Below are 15,214 nucleotides of genomic sequence, written 5' to 3'. Positions count from 1 at the left end.
ACTTCAGAATGCTGCAGCTGTTCCACAAGTGTTTTACAAGTGCATCATCATCTGACGAAACACAAAACACTGATGTCCTGATCACTTCTCCCACCTCAGATGAGGTATTGCACTGATTTTATATGCATAAACCACTTGTCATACACTGTTTTGTCCACTGAAAAAGGCTCCAAACACCTCAGCCTGTCACAAAACCTGCAACAAAGTATGGGACAAATCCCAAACAATCACCCTTCTGCCAAGGGGATAAAAGGCATCTGAAGTTCTCAAACAGTAACTCAAGTGCTCACAAGCAAATTCTGGGCAAAAGCCCCTTGATTTGACACCTGTACCAAGTGAAAAACACCTCAACACTGAGGTAGCATACAAAATACAGCGCTCTCCTGGCACTTTCACCTGACAAAGTAATGCATAAACTGCCTGTGTGCACAGTGGCAACACAGATCCCAACGTACAAACACCGAAAAGAAGATCTTTTGAGCACTGTCAACGATGGACAGTTAGGGACCGAGTAAACTCGATGTGCCCTAGCCAAGCGTGGCTCAACTGAGATTTTCAAAGTGTCGTACACAAATTGTGACCTGCAAAGAAATGTCACTGATACACTGCGGAAAACGAGACCAATGTGGGCACCCTAGCTCCACACTGCCTCAAGGCATACACTGCATACACTTCCAGGCAAAAGCCCTTTGAAATTGTCACCCGGAAACTGAGATTTGCACTCAGCAAAAGCATAAAAGCCCTCTGCAAATTAAGGCATCTGACCTCCCCGAAACAAAATAACTGTGCAACCACCACACACTATGGCACTAGTCACCTCAAGCACGAGGGACACGAGTGTACTTGCTGTACCTCAAACACACAGTTTTAGAACTGAAAAAATTCCGGGAATGCATCAAGGAAAAAAAAAACCTCGTTGTACTTCTGTACCTGCGTGTACTTGCAAGTACCACGCAAAAGGGCAGAGTACTCTCACTCTTTTCTTTCTTCCCCAAAAAACAAATCTGTGCCTGCTGTACCTTCTGTACCTGCGCAGGGTACCTGCTGTACCCTGTACCTGCGAGGGCATGGATCCCCAAAAAAAATTCAAAATTTTTGTACCTGCCTGTACCTGCCTGTCGCGGCGTCCGTACAGCCAGTACGGCTGGCTGCGGCTGCCTGGCTGGCTGCGGCCGCCTTGTAGCTGGTAGCAGCTAGCAGCAGCTAGCTGCTGCTGCAGCTATAGCTGCTCCTGCGCGCACGCTGCTCGTACGCTACTGCCCTGCTCGCTGCTGCCGCGTCCTGCTCGCTGCTGAGGGCACAAGGCCCGAGGGGAGAGGGAGGGGTAGAGGGAGGGGTAGACCGGAGTGAGAGGGAGAGGGTGGCTCTGATACCACTTGTGAGGGAAAGAGGGGAGGTGTGGAACATTAGGAGAGGGAGACACAAGAAGTGTGGGTGTGTAAAAAAGTGTTGAGCCACACCACAAACTCAAAGGTTTTATTAGGATTAGGTATTCACCCTATGACTGTCTTAAGACAGTCATAGGGGTCATAACTTTTAAAGGGTGGCAATGTGCCTTTACCCCAACAGATACCACTGCATCTGAGGCAAGGGTGAGGTCTGCATCATCTCTCATAGGAGTACCTGACCTGCGAGACAGGTGGCTCGCATAAATTGCATCCAGAGCATGATCAAAGTGCACCTGAACATAGGTGGGAGCAGGTTACATAGAGGCGGTTCTACCAAGATTTTGGCAGGTACCACGATGTCCGACCACTCTCCAGTGGTACTTCACTTGGATCAGCCCCGCTGAGGTCTCCCCCAGAAGGGGTCCCGCATTCCAAAGGACCTCTTGCAAGACGAGGAGATTCAGCAGGTTATGGCAGAGATCTAGGAGCACTCAGAGATGGCACCGAGTGAGGGCTGGGCTGCGTGGGTGGCAGATGCGATTCAGAGGAGCAGTGTGGAGCTGCAAGCTCACGCCCTTAGGTGAAGGAGGACCCTTCGGGAGCGCGAGCGGGCTTTGAGGAGAGACCTCACCTCCATCAACAGGCTCAGGGAGCAGGACTCAGTTTCTCAATGGCTTAGTGACAAATTGGAGAGCGCTCATCTCGAGCTTCAAGACACGGAGCTGCGGCGGGCTGAGTTCTCCTACCATTCCTCCCGGGCCCAATGGGTACAGCAGGGGGACAAGATGACGAAGCAGTTCTCTCATACCACTGGGCCCCGATCGACCGGCACACAACTACAGCGTCTTCGGGACTTGCAGGGCATCATGCACACTGACCCACACGAGATTCTTGACATGACCACCGAATTTTATAGGCACCTCTTTCAGACAAAGAGGATGACCCCATCTGGTCTTGTGGCCGGAGAGCTAGTTTGGGATCATGTTCCGACAGTAGTCTCACGGGACTCATGCAGCAGACTTGAGGAGCCTTTCACAGATGAGGAGCTCTAGGAAGCCCTCAAGGCTCTACCAACCCAAAAGTGCCCGAGGAGGATGGCTTGACTCCGGCCTTCTTCCGGAACTTCTGGGAGATCATCTCCACCCCTTTCCGTTTAGCTTGCCATGAGATTTTCGACACAGGCCTTCTCCCTCAGTCCTTGTGCAAGGGGTGGATATGTTTGATCCCGAAAGGTGGAGATAGGTCAGATATCCAATAGTGGAGGCCGATCACTCTGCTTGATACTACATACAAGATCCTCGCCAAGGTCTTGAGTTTGCAGTTATGGCCTCATCTTACCGACATCATCCATGACACACAGACTGGGTTTGTCCAAGAGCGCAGCATCCTTGACAACATCTTCACGTTTTAGGAGGCAGTGGATTGGTCCAGGGAGGAGTCACAGCCACTGGCCATCCTTCTCTTGGACTTTGAGAAGGCCTACAAACAGGGTGGAGTGATCTTTCCTGGAGGGCACTATGAGGAGATTGGGCTTCTCAGACAAATGGGTCAGAGGAGTTTCAATGCTATACGCAGGGAGCTCTAGTCAGATGATTATCAAAGGACACAAGGCGTGGCCTTTCCTCTCTCGCTCGGTTCGCCAAGGCTCCCCACTAGCTCCCTTCCTCTTCTTGTTTGTAGCGGAGGCTCTGGGCTACTATTTGAGATCACAGGTGGCGGGTCTCACGGGGTTGAGGCTCCCAATCAGGCAGGAGGAGGAGCTCCTTGACTCGGAGTTTGCAGAGGACACGGCCTTGTATGTTGAGGGCACCACGGCGAGTCTAGAGAGAGTCAGAGGCGCGTTGGCTATCTATTGTGAGGCCTCGGGGGCACGGATCAACTGGACAAAATCCATAGGCTTCTTCACGGGCTTTGAGGAGACACAAGAGATCCATGAGTGGGGAAGTGACTTTGGTTTCAAATGGATACCGCGGGGCCAGACAGCGAGATACCTCAGATGCCAAGTGGATATTGACATTACAGCAGAGCAGCAGATTGCCCCGGTCCTAGAGAGTGTTCGGCGTAAGCTTCTCTATTGGAGCTCAACCAAACTCTCCCTCGCAGATCACGCCTTAGTGGCGAACCAGGTCCTTCTTGCCACTGCCTGGTATATTGCCTCCTGTTGGTACTTTCACAGAGGATGCATTGGGCAGCTCCGACGGTTGGTACGGAACTTCCTCTATCATTGATCCGGAGATGCAAAGCAGGGCCCTTCTGGGCAAGTTGGTGGTTTGTGGCCTCACCCCGGGTGCCGAGCCTTGGAAGCTCCTCTTACAGAGAGGGCTTTGAGGAACACCCCACGCACTGGGGGATAGTGGCAACCTTCACATAGATGGATCTTCTCAGAGGCCCCCCTTACGGGGAAGGGCTCCCCCTTGATGAGGAGTCTTCACAGGGTTTGGCAGAGACTCACAGGGGGTCTCATCCGTGCTCCGCCCAGATGCAAGGAGGAGTTCGAGCGTCAGCCCCTTATGTGGCACCCAGAGGTCAGAGATCAAGAGGGACGTATGCTTGGGCAGCGGACTCACATTGGTTGGGCACAATGGGACAGTGGTCCAACAAGGTCTTTTGGTCACTGGAGCAGACTACCTACGGAGGCAAAGGCGAGGCTTGACGCCCTAGCGCATCTGAGAGGGGCAGGGCAGCGAATGGGCGAGATCAACTTAGCCATTTCTGAGTCCTAGTGGGAAGGACTTCACATTTGGAGAGACAACAGATGGTTGGGGCAGTTTTCCCGTACTAATGTTCCCTTGAGAATTTTGATGCAACGCGACAGTATGCACCCCAGCTTCTTCCGTGTAGGACCTGGAGGCCTACTTCAGCCCCTCACTGGGAGTGACCCTGAGATGGATGGGAGTCTTGATGGAATACACTGGCAGGTGATCAGAGTGGTAGGACGCTTGGGGAAGGAGTGGCATATTGATCCTCCCAGTATCTCAGAGCAGGACGCCTCTAGATGGCGCCTCTGGCTATGGGAGGATCGACCCCTGAGGGAGGGGAGGTAGTGGGACCCGGGGGAGTGGTTCTCGCCCTCCAAGCGCAGCCTAGCTGAGACGATAGATGAGGTGCCTTTCTTTTCCTACACCATATGGATTGGCAGAAGACTTCAGATGGACTCGTCGAGATGGACTCCCTCAAGGGAGAGACACTGGGTGACCCAGAGAGTGCCCTGGGATGTTCAGTCCAGGTTTTGGACGCGGCTGTGGTCAAGCTTGTGGCCGAGGAAGATTTCATACTTCTTCTGGCTAGCAGCCCACGGAGGCTTGCCCATCAGCCCGTGGTTGGAGCAAATGCGAGTGGAGGGGCAGTGCCATTGCTGCTCAGATGGTGTCCTGGAGACTATCCCACATTGCCTATGGAGCTGTCGTAGCGCAACGAGGATCTAGATGAGAGCCCTTAGGATCATGACACGTATACAGAGTAACTCACACCGATCAAGGGATCCGTTGGTTGTCTAGCCCATCACACAGGCAGTTGGACTGCAGCAGCGTTAACTTAGGGACTTGAGAAGCAGGTTGCAGAATAGCCGGATCTCTTTTTCTTGTAGATGCCCTCAAAGACAGCTGACCTTGCACTGACTTTAAAAGGATAACAGAGGAGGAGTTTTTTTCCCTTTTCTTCCTTCTTTCTTTGGGAGGGGATAAAAGGTTTTTGGTTTGAGGGGGGGTCTGGAAGGGAGAGAAAAAATATATCAAACTTAATAGATTACTGTTTGCCAAATTCAAGCATGCTTTTTACAAAGCATCACGTACATGTCTAAAGAAATCGTTATTTGTCTATTCCTCCACATTAATGCAAACAGATATTGAGAAGGTCGAGCTCTGTTCTTGCAGAAGATTCATCAGATGTTTAGATAATATGCAGACCCTATACAAGCACTCCCTTTCACTTTTGCAATTGGTGTTTTGGTCTGAGCACAGGTGCCTAAGGACAGGTCAAGCACCTACATCCAATCTTCAATGTCAAATATCTGAAGCTTACTATAGAACAATTCTTTCAGATGATCTGGCTCCTATTCAGCCTACTGTTTCTGCAATAGTAATTATGTTCCTCTGCAGAAGAAAGCTATTCTGGATCAATAAATCATAACGCTATCCCAATCTTGGCATACCCTAAAAATTAAAGATGAAAAGAAGAAATTGTTTTCTTTTACAATTTTTATACCCAAGCTCTAGAAAGACTTCAATTCCCCACCCATCATAAACTTCTTGCAAAGCAAAACGTTTTACATAGAGATCCTGATAGCCATAGTGGCCAATATTTCCTTGCTCCATAGCCAGGGTCGAAAAAGTGCAATGTTTAGCGTGTTTCCCAAAGTTTTCCATTATGTCTAAAACTCATTCGAACTAGTGGTGCCATGCTATTCACAATCTGGATTCAGCAACTAACGAACATAAAAACAAAAAGCCCTAGAGAGAACAGGTAAGCAAGAAACAGATGGTTTCAAAATAAACAAACCTGTGAATCTTCACTGCCGCTTACAATAAATGCTTGATCAAATCCCCCAAAGCAAGACCTGATCACATAACGTGTCTGCCGATGCCCACTGTACTTAAATAGCATTTTAGAGCTGTCTGTGATATCCCATAAGTGAATTTCTTGATTCACAAGGTTCACCAGTAAGCATTTTCCATCCTTTGATACAGATAGGGATGTAATTGACTTTTCCTCATTGATCATTCGTTCTACCTTTGTATCCATATTATAAATCCTGATATCTTTCTCACAGATGCTGATCAAGTGATTACCATCAGCTGTGACAGTCAGATCATTAATTCGAGGCATCCGCACGCCCTTCCAGGAATCTAACTCTTTCCCATCCACATCCCACATATAAATACATTTGTCCCCACCACCAGAGATAAATCTCTTCCCATCAGGAAACCAGGCACATGCAGTGAAAGTGCTGCTGGGCTTATCAAAGGTGCGTCTACAGTCTCCAGTGTGCATATCCCAGAGTTTCACGACTTCTTCATTGCCGCAGGTAAGAATCATTCGATCATCTGGGCTCCAGGCCACAAAGGAAACAGGCTTTTGATGGCCTGACAAAGTGTACTTCAACTTCACAAAATCCTCACTGATAACCTGATCCCAAAATAACTTAAAAGTGGTCAAGTAGAAGTATTAGGCATTCACCAACAATGCAGCATCTTTTCCACACAAAAAAAGGATCCAAGACAAATGTTCTCTGATACTACAGCAGGGGACCTATTTACAACAATACAGACAGGAAAGCATTAAAGCCATGGCCTAAGGGAATGCTCTACACAGCAAGAGGATGAAATCTTCGTGAGCAAACAAACAGCATAGCCAAAACCTCTTAATCTCATGGACCGTTTGACAGATCAACAATCAAGATCCAAACAAGGCAACATTGGGTTGGCATTCAAGTTTGTCTCCAGAGCATGCTCCACCAACGCAAGAACTACAGCTACGGATACTTCAGATGAGCTATCTCAACAAAAAGTTCACACATTGGCTTGCCAACATGAAGTTAAAAGCGCATATTCTTGCAAAAACTGGTTCAAACACAAAGGTACCTCCCAAATGATTGCTGTACAATCTTTTGAAGCAGAAGCTAAGTGTCTTCCATCATGTGAAAACTGTAAAAACCAGACTTCATTCTCATGATTGTCTAATACCTGAAAGCAGAAGGTTCCTGTAAGACATCCAATAAGATGATGGAGAATTCATGCCTGTCAATTTTAGGTAAATATTACACATTTGTAACTTAAACAGATGCCACACAAGTTATAACTGAGCTCCCTGCTTCACACCTCTGCTAGCCCCCCTGCCACCCTCTCTCTCTCTCTCTCTCTCTCTCTCTCTCTGTGTTTCTGTTTCTGTTTCTGCCTTCCCAGCCTGTCATCCTTGCCATTCCCGCCCTGTTCCTGCTTGCCATTCCTCTTTCTAGTTTTGCCACCCTCCCCAGAGGCCACCCCTCTCCCCCCACCCCCGTTTTCAGCTCGCCCCTCCCCCTTCCCACAGTTTTCAGCTTGCCTCTCCTATCTTTGGTTCAATTCCAGGCTGCCTTACCACAGCAACATTTTTGCCATCTGAGGTTGTTTTTAGCAGCCAGACCCCACCCTGTCTGGCTCATCTACTTTCCCCAGGCCAATCTTACTTCTCCCCCCCTTCTTTTCTGTTGTGCCAGCCCTCTGCATGGCTGTGTGTATCATCCATACAATTGGGCCTCTCTTATATAGAGAGTGAAGAGTCACACATGAAAAGGTGTGTACTCCAAAGTGTATGTGCATGAAGAGGTGTGTACCCCTTGTGAAGGGTGTGACCCTTGATGAGAGGGTACATTACAATAGGAGTGTCTCTTCCATAGAATGTCTCTTGTGAAGGGTTGTGCCTCATAGGAAGTGTCCCGTCGAAAGGGCATACCCTTACACAAGTGTCCATTCATCAAACCATCCATAAGTCTAAGATATAGAGAAAGGAATACGTCACAAATCGTGACATCCCCTCCCACTCAAAATAAGACCCTGGTGGAGATAATGAACTCATGTACAAAATATCACTGTAAATTCTGAAAATACTGCTGTAAGATGTCAGGGTACTACTGTAAGTCTTCATCAGATTGCCAAGTAGCGTCGGAGTCGTCCAGATCTCGCCAAAGAACAAGGAATTCCGTGATAAGTCGATGTCGAGTCTCTTGCTGTCGATGGTCCAGAATACACTCAAGAATAAGGAGAACATAATCGTCTTCGATTTCTAGGACATAATCACCTGCAGGAGGAACTGCTTCATCGCCTAGAATATACGTCTTTAGCCAAGAAATATGAAATGTCGGATGGATTTTACCCCATGATGGTGGTAATTCCAATTTGTAACTTAAAGGTGAATTTTTCTTGACGATCCGGAAAGGTCCATACTATCTTGGTCGCAACTTAAAAAAAACACTGACTTAACCGTCTTATAGCGATGTGGGGCTACAAATAATAGCACCATGTCACCAATGTCAAATTCCGGGTGACGTCTATGTTTGTTGGCAGACCGTTGATACCCCTCTTGCGTTTTTCGCATATGATCCCTAACTTGGAGTAGAATGTCTTGCATTTCTTGAACCAGTTGATCAACTAGGGCCACTCGATGTTGAAGTACAAAATTCGTTGGTACAATCGGAGTGTGTCCATAAGCTGCTTGGAATGGAGTCATGCTGATGGCACTATGGAAAGAGTTATTATAAGCAAACTCAAGGAGTGGTAGATACTCTTCCCAAGCTGCTAGGCGTGATTGAATATAATGTCGAAGCATTTCTTCCAGAACTTGGTTGACTCTTTCAGTCTATCCATCTGATTCAGGGTGGTAGGATGAACTAAACAGTAGAGTTGTACCCAAAGATTTGAACAATGAAATCCAAAAGTGACTGGTAAACTTAGGATCTCTGTCAAATACGATATTCTTGGGCAATCCATGGTGTCGGAAGATGTGTTGTATGAGGAGTTTGGCGATGTCCGGAGTCTCTGCACTGCTTTTGCAACTGCTTTTGCAAGCAACAAAGTATGCCATTTTGGACAATCGATCAACAATTACCATAATCTGAGTGTTACCTCTGGAGGATCGTGGTAGTGTTGTAATGAAATCCGTGGAAATACTTTCCCATCTTTCAGTTGGAACTAGAAGAGACTGAAGAAGTCCTACTGGAAGTCATCGGCTTGCTTTCACTTGTTGACAAGATAAGCAAGATGTAACCATTTTGATGACGTCGCTTTTCATCTGAGGCCAGTAGTATGTTGCACTGAGTAACCTATAAGTCTTGTTGATGCCTGGATGGGTAGCATAAGGAACTACATGATGCTCTTTTAACAAAAGACGTCAAACATCCTTGTCATGTGGTACACAGACGCAATCTTGATAATACAAAAGGTCGTCCGTATAAGAATAGGATGAGAAAATCTTATGTTCGGAAGTCGAAGGTTGATTTTTTGAAAGAACTTGTACTGTTGTACTGAAGTCTTTATCATTGAAATACTTTCCTTTGAATGAATTCGGAACATCCATAGATAATGTAGAGATTACCATAGCTGATGCTAGAGTTAACCTGCTGAGAGCATCTGCAACTACATTGCGTAGTCCTGGAATGTACTCAATGGTCATGTGAAAGTTGGCCAGAAACTCAACCCAACGTGCTTGTCGAGCGTTCCTGATTGGCTGAGTAAAGATATACTTTAGAGAGTGATGGTCTGTCTTGACCACCGAGTCGGCTCCCATGAGATAATGTTTCCAAGAGCGATAAGCATGTACAACGGCAAGAAACTCCTTATCATAAACCGGGTATCGAGTTTGGATATCGAAATGTTTATGGCTGTCAAAAGCAATAACTCTGCCTTCTTGCATCAAGACTGCTCCTGTAGCGATGTCAGAAGCGTCGGTCATAACCTCAAATGGAAGGTTTGGATCACCAATAGCCATAACTGGTGTGGTAGTGAGTGCTTGCTTGAGTTGTTGGAAACTATACTCTGTTTCGGGAAGCCATTGAAAAACTGCTTTGCTTTTCAATAATTCGGACATAGGACCTGCGATTTCGAAAAACTGATAGACCTTTGTATGATAGAAGTTTGCCAATCCGAGAAAAGAGCGGACATTATAAACATTCTTAGGAGTAGGCCAGTTTTGGATTACCTCGACCTTCTTGGGATCCACAGAGATGCCTTGAGCTGAAATAGCATGTCCCAAATATTCAAGTTGGGTCTTGAAGAACTCACTCTTCTCAATGTCGATATAGAAAGAATTTGCGCGGAGAACTTCAAAAACTTGGTGAAGATGTTGTTTGTGCTCATGTAGAGATCTGCTGAAAACGAGGATGTCATCGAGGTAAACGAGGACGAACTTATCGAGGAAAGGCCTGAAGATGTTGTTCATTAGTGTCATGAATGTGGCCGAGGCATTGTTTAACCCAAAAGGCATGACCAAACATTCATAGTGTCCATACTTTGTTCGAAAAGCTGTCTTGTACTCATCACCTTCTCATATGCGAATTTGATGATAACCTGAACGAAGATCAATCTTTGAGAATTGTGTTGCGTGTAGAAGTTGATCGAAGAGGTCATTGATGCGAGGCAATGGATACTTATTTTTGATAGTGAGCTTGTTGAGGGCTCGGTAGTCGATGCATAGGCGCATTGACTTATTCTTTTTTTCCACAAGTAGTACAGGAGATCCGAAAGGGCTGCGATTGGGCCGAATGTGACCTTAGTCGAGTAGTTCGATCACCTGTCATTGGATTTCTTCATTTTGAGTGTAAGAAACCCGATAAGGAGGTTTCCACGGTGGATTACTGCCAGGAATAAGTTCGATTGGGTGATCCATTGGTCGTCGAGGCGGTAACTGCTTTGGCAATTCCTGTGAAAAAATATCCAGGTAGGGCTGAAAAAAAGGTTGATTGAGGTATTCGAGAGAATACTTTGTTGGTGTCTCCTCTACTGCCGTAACCAACAGAAGTGAAGTATTTACTTGACGTTTACGAACCCACTTCTTTACTTGTAGGGCAGAGGCAACTGGGGTTGAAGGAGAGTCCCTAGAACCAGTTAGCTCAATAAGTTTTCCCTGGTGGACAAACTGGATAGAATGGCTGCGAAAACTGATTGATGGATCATAGTCGTAGAGCCATTGTTGTCCAAGTATGACATCGTACCGAGAAAGAGGCATGATGTCGAAGTTCAACTTGTCCGTATAATGTTGGATGCGGAAAGACAAGTTTATGATACTGGTGTTGCACAAGAAGGTATTTCCATTTGCGAGGTCAATCTGATAGTCCATGTGTAATGAAGGTGGGAAAAAGAAGGATTTTAAGGGGAAAATAGATGGGAGAATAGTAGGGGAAATGTGGGAACTGTGGGGGACTATATAAGTCAACCCAAAAGGATTGTAAGGGACTTTTTGATGTGACATCTAATCCTATCGACTCTCCCTTCCTCCTTCCTGCCTACGCTCACTCACTCTCTCTCTCCCTCTTTCCTACTCCCTCTCAATCTCTCCTCTCTTCCTACCTCATTCTCTCTCTCCTACCCTTCCTCTCCCTCTTCCCCCCTCTCTCTCCTCTCCCACTTCTGCTCCTCTATTCCCCTTTCTCCAAATCTGTCCCTACCCCCTTCTCTACATTGGTATCAGAGCACCGACTCTGGCACCCTTGCTTCCCCTCTCACCGTTCACTTCAACTCTTACGCAAACGTGAGAGAGAACAATTATGGCCTAACAGGTTGCCTAAGTGGAGAAACCAATGCTGCACAGTAGACCGGCCTAGAGAACTAGACTGGAAACGCAGATGAAACCTCAAAAAAAAGAGCTGTACGCCGTGGACAGAAACGAACGAATGAAATCTTCCAAAAGCTATGCGCCAGGGATAGCCCTTCACTATGCACCAAGGATAGCCAGCCCAGCTGATCATTCACGCGGTCACGGAGCAGACAAGCGCACTATGCCAGCCACCAGCTTCAAAAAAAAGCGTAGGAGATCGCCATCGCCATCACGTGCAGCAGATTTGCCTCGCCATCGTTGTTGCGTACATCAGATTTGCCATGAACCCCCTCGATGCTGCAAATTCTGCATCGCCGCCGCGTGCAGCAAACTCGCCATCACCATATCTTCGCCCCTGCGCCGCCGCCTCGACGACCTTATACTAAGGTCTAAGGTTCCTAACCAGGGTTAGTCAGTAGGTCAAGTTAGGCTGGTTAGGTTTAGTTAGTGGAGTGGGTTAGGTTAGTAGATTGGGTTAGGTTAGGTTTAGTCAATTAGGTTTAGTTAGTCTGACTCTAGGTTAGGTTAGTACTAACTAAGGTTAAAGGCTAGTTTAGGTTGGTCTAAGACAGTGCCCTAACAGTCCTAAAGGTCTTAGGCTAGAACTGCCCTAACTGGCTTAGGTGACTTAGGGTTTCCCCCTCCCTAATTTATTTATTTATTTTATTTTTATTTTTTTAAGAAGGGAGGCAAAAACTCAGATTCCAGCCTCTTCACTGAGCTTTCTTCGAACCTCTTCAACGACTGCATTTGAGCCTCTTTACTGACACCTCTCAAGCCTCTACATCGAGCCTTCGACACTTGGCACATTTTCCTCGTGTCACTCATGGCACCCAAACGTGCACCCCGGTCGGATGAGTCATCTCAGCACGGTGACGATGTTGCTCAGCAGGAGCAGATGCCGGTCCCAGAGGGTGCATCTCCCTCACAGCCAGTTTCTGCTATGCCTACCGACACACAGTTTCTAGATGCATTGGCCTCGATGCTTCAAGGGGCTTTTCAGCAGATGGGTCAGCAGTTGGGGCAGCAGCTCACCACTGCTATGGCTATGCACGATACAGCTATCACCCAGATGGGTAAGAACCTTGGGCAACAGATCACTACCGCCATCAGTATGCACGATAATGGTAAGCAGCCCGCACCCCAGCACAGGGATCAGTCGGATAGCCAGGGTGATTTTCCTGACCCACACAGGGGATTTATGGCTGATGGCCGTCGCATTTATGATGTTGGTTCTATGCATGCACCCCAGCATGGGGATTATGTTGATTTTGGTGATGCCTTGCCCGTGCCGCCGAGCACTTCTCTTATTGATTCCAAGCCTCCCTTTGGCTCGCATGTTTCATTGGCTGAGCCGTCCATTTTGGGCCGGCCCATTGGCACATTTTTGCCAACGGCGAGCATGCCTGGATTGGGTGTTGGGTTTCAGGGCAGTTGGGAGAGGGGCCAATCCTCTTCTCAACCTTTTTCTATGCCACCCACCCACCGAGATGTTTATGGCAGGCAGACTCAGCAGGGATTGCATGCTTCGATGACACCTCCTGTTGATACATTCAGTCAGACTCAGCCTGTGTATCAGGGAGGTAATGCTTTCAGTCAGACGCACTTTATGCATCAGGGGAGTGGTTCTCCTAACCAGCATGATGCTGGAAGTGAGCAGCATGCAAACATGGATGATATGCTTTCAGATGCCTTACGTTCATATAGGGCTTTGCCTGAGGATGTTCGTAATGAGATGCCCTTTTCACAGTATGTGAGCTTCAAGCGTGAGTATGCTGGTAGTCACTATAGGAATAACGCAGCCAAAGATGTGAAAGATAAAATCTCTGTGCATAAGTTTAAGGGTGACACTCGCACTCCCAATGAGTTAGAGGAGTGGCTCACGAAGCTTGAAGATTATTTCCGCTTCTACCCTAAGAATGATGAGGAGAGGATCATTTTTGCTGGCATGCATTTACAGGATTATGCACATACATGGTGGCGTTACATGCGCGAGTCACCTCAGAAGCCTACCACCTGGAAACAGTTCAAGGAGCTTATGGTCACGACCTTCGTCTCGGCCCTGATCCTTGAACAGTACCTTGCTGAATTCTATGCACTGTCACAAACAGGTACGGTCCAGGAGTACTTGCAGCATTTTTGGAGACTTTCTTTGTTTGTACAGGATATTTCTGAGAAAGGGAAGTTGCTGCGTTTTATACAAGGCTTAGATCCCTCTCTAGCTGCTGATGTGAGAGCTCACAATCCTCTAACCATTGAGCGAGCAGCCCAGCTTGCTGAGGTGTTTGAGCCAAAATATGCTGGCAAGTACAAGCATGTGTCACATAGCTTCTATGGTACTGCTTATGATGCTGACAAGAAGACAAATTCTGCTGATTGGATTGATAAGAAACCAACAGCTGCTTCCTTCCCACGATATCCAACAGTTTCTAGAAGTAAGATACCATATGCAAAGCCATACAGGCCCATAGATGCTGTCCTGGGTTGTGATTGGCTGAAATCCCTGGGGAAAATCAGTATAGATTTGAATGCTTTATCTCTTGCGTTTTGCCACAAGGGTAGAACTGTTACATTGCAGGGCATTGTGAATCAGAAATTGCAGGTCATTTCAGCAAGGCAGCTAGCTAGGGAGCTCAAGAACGAAAGTGCCATTTATGCATTGAATGTCTCTGTACCTCAGGAGGGTGGTATTCCCCATGTGGATAATTGTGAAATGCAGAAATTGCTCTTAGAATTTGGGGATGTGTTTGCTGATATGCCATCTCAGTTGCCCCCAAAAAGAGATGTTGATCATGCCATAATCCTGGAACATGGTAGTAAACCAATAAACAAGGCCCCGTACCGACTCTCTAAGGTTGAACGGGAAGAAGTGGCAACACAGGTGCGAGATTTGCTTGAGAAAAACTTCATTGCTCATAGCACCTCGCCATTTGCATCTCCAGTACTCCTGGTGAAAAAGAAAGATGGCTCTTTTCGTATGTGCATTGATTACAGAGAATTGAATAAGACCACCATTAAAAACAGGTTTCCTATTCCCAGGATTGATGACCTGCTGGATGAACTCAAGGATGCTCAGTATTTCACGAAGATTGATTTGAGGTCAGGTTACCGTCAGATCAGGATGAAAGAAGGTGATGAGCATAAGACTGCCTTTCGTACAGAAAGAGGATTATATGAGTTCAAGGTGATACCTTTTGGTTTGACTAATGCACCAGCCACCTTCCAGGCACTCATGAACAAGATCTTACACCACCTTCTTTTCAAATGTGTGCTGGTATTTTTCGATGACATTCTCATTTATAGTAAGGATGCACAGGAACACAATGACCATGTCCGACAAGTGCTAGAAATCTTGAGGATGCATCAGCTTTATGCCAAGGCCAGCAAGTGCACATTTATGGCAAAGGAGGTTGAATATCTTGGTCATGTTGTAAGCAGGCACGGAATCAGGGTAGACCCAGCTAAGGTGAAATGCATTAAGGAGTGGCCGCAGCCACAAAATACCACGCAGCTCAGAGGTTTCTTGGGTCTTGCTTCTTTTT

General features: G+C 47.0%; 1 protein-coding gene across 1 annotated transcript in view; it reads right to left on the bottom strand.

Moving 5' to 3' along the window:
- LOC147903526 (WD repeat-containing protein 26 homolog) overlaps positions 1-15,214 on the bottom strand; it is a 50,541-nt gene that overhangs the window by 12,356 nt on the left and 22,971 nt on the right. Inside the window, exons 4-5 of the mRNA XM_087399685.1 lie at positions 6,968-7,069; positions 5,886-6,512 (exon numbers count right to left, since the gene is read on the bottom strand). Coding sequence (XP_087255811.1) covers positions 5,886-6,512; positions 6,968-7,069 — 729 coding nt within the window. The remainder of the gene's footprint in view (positions 1-5,885; positions 6,513-6,967; positions 7,070-15,214) is intronic.

Source organism: Dipteris shenzhenensis, chromosome 3 (assembly GCF_047967505.1).
Source record: "Dipteris shenzhenensis isolate YYH24624 ecotype China chromosome 3, Dip_SZ_1.0, whole genome shotgun sequence".
In the NCBI taxonomy this organism is placed as follows: domain Eukaryota; kingdom Viridiplantae; phylum Streptophyta; class Polypodiopsida; order Gleicheniales; family Dipteridaceae; genus Dipteris; species Dipteris shenzhenensis.
The sequence above is the reverse complement of the archived record's forward strand: the minus strand, read 5'-3'. Positions and strand labels throughout refer to the sequence as shown.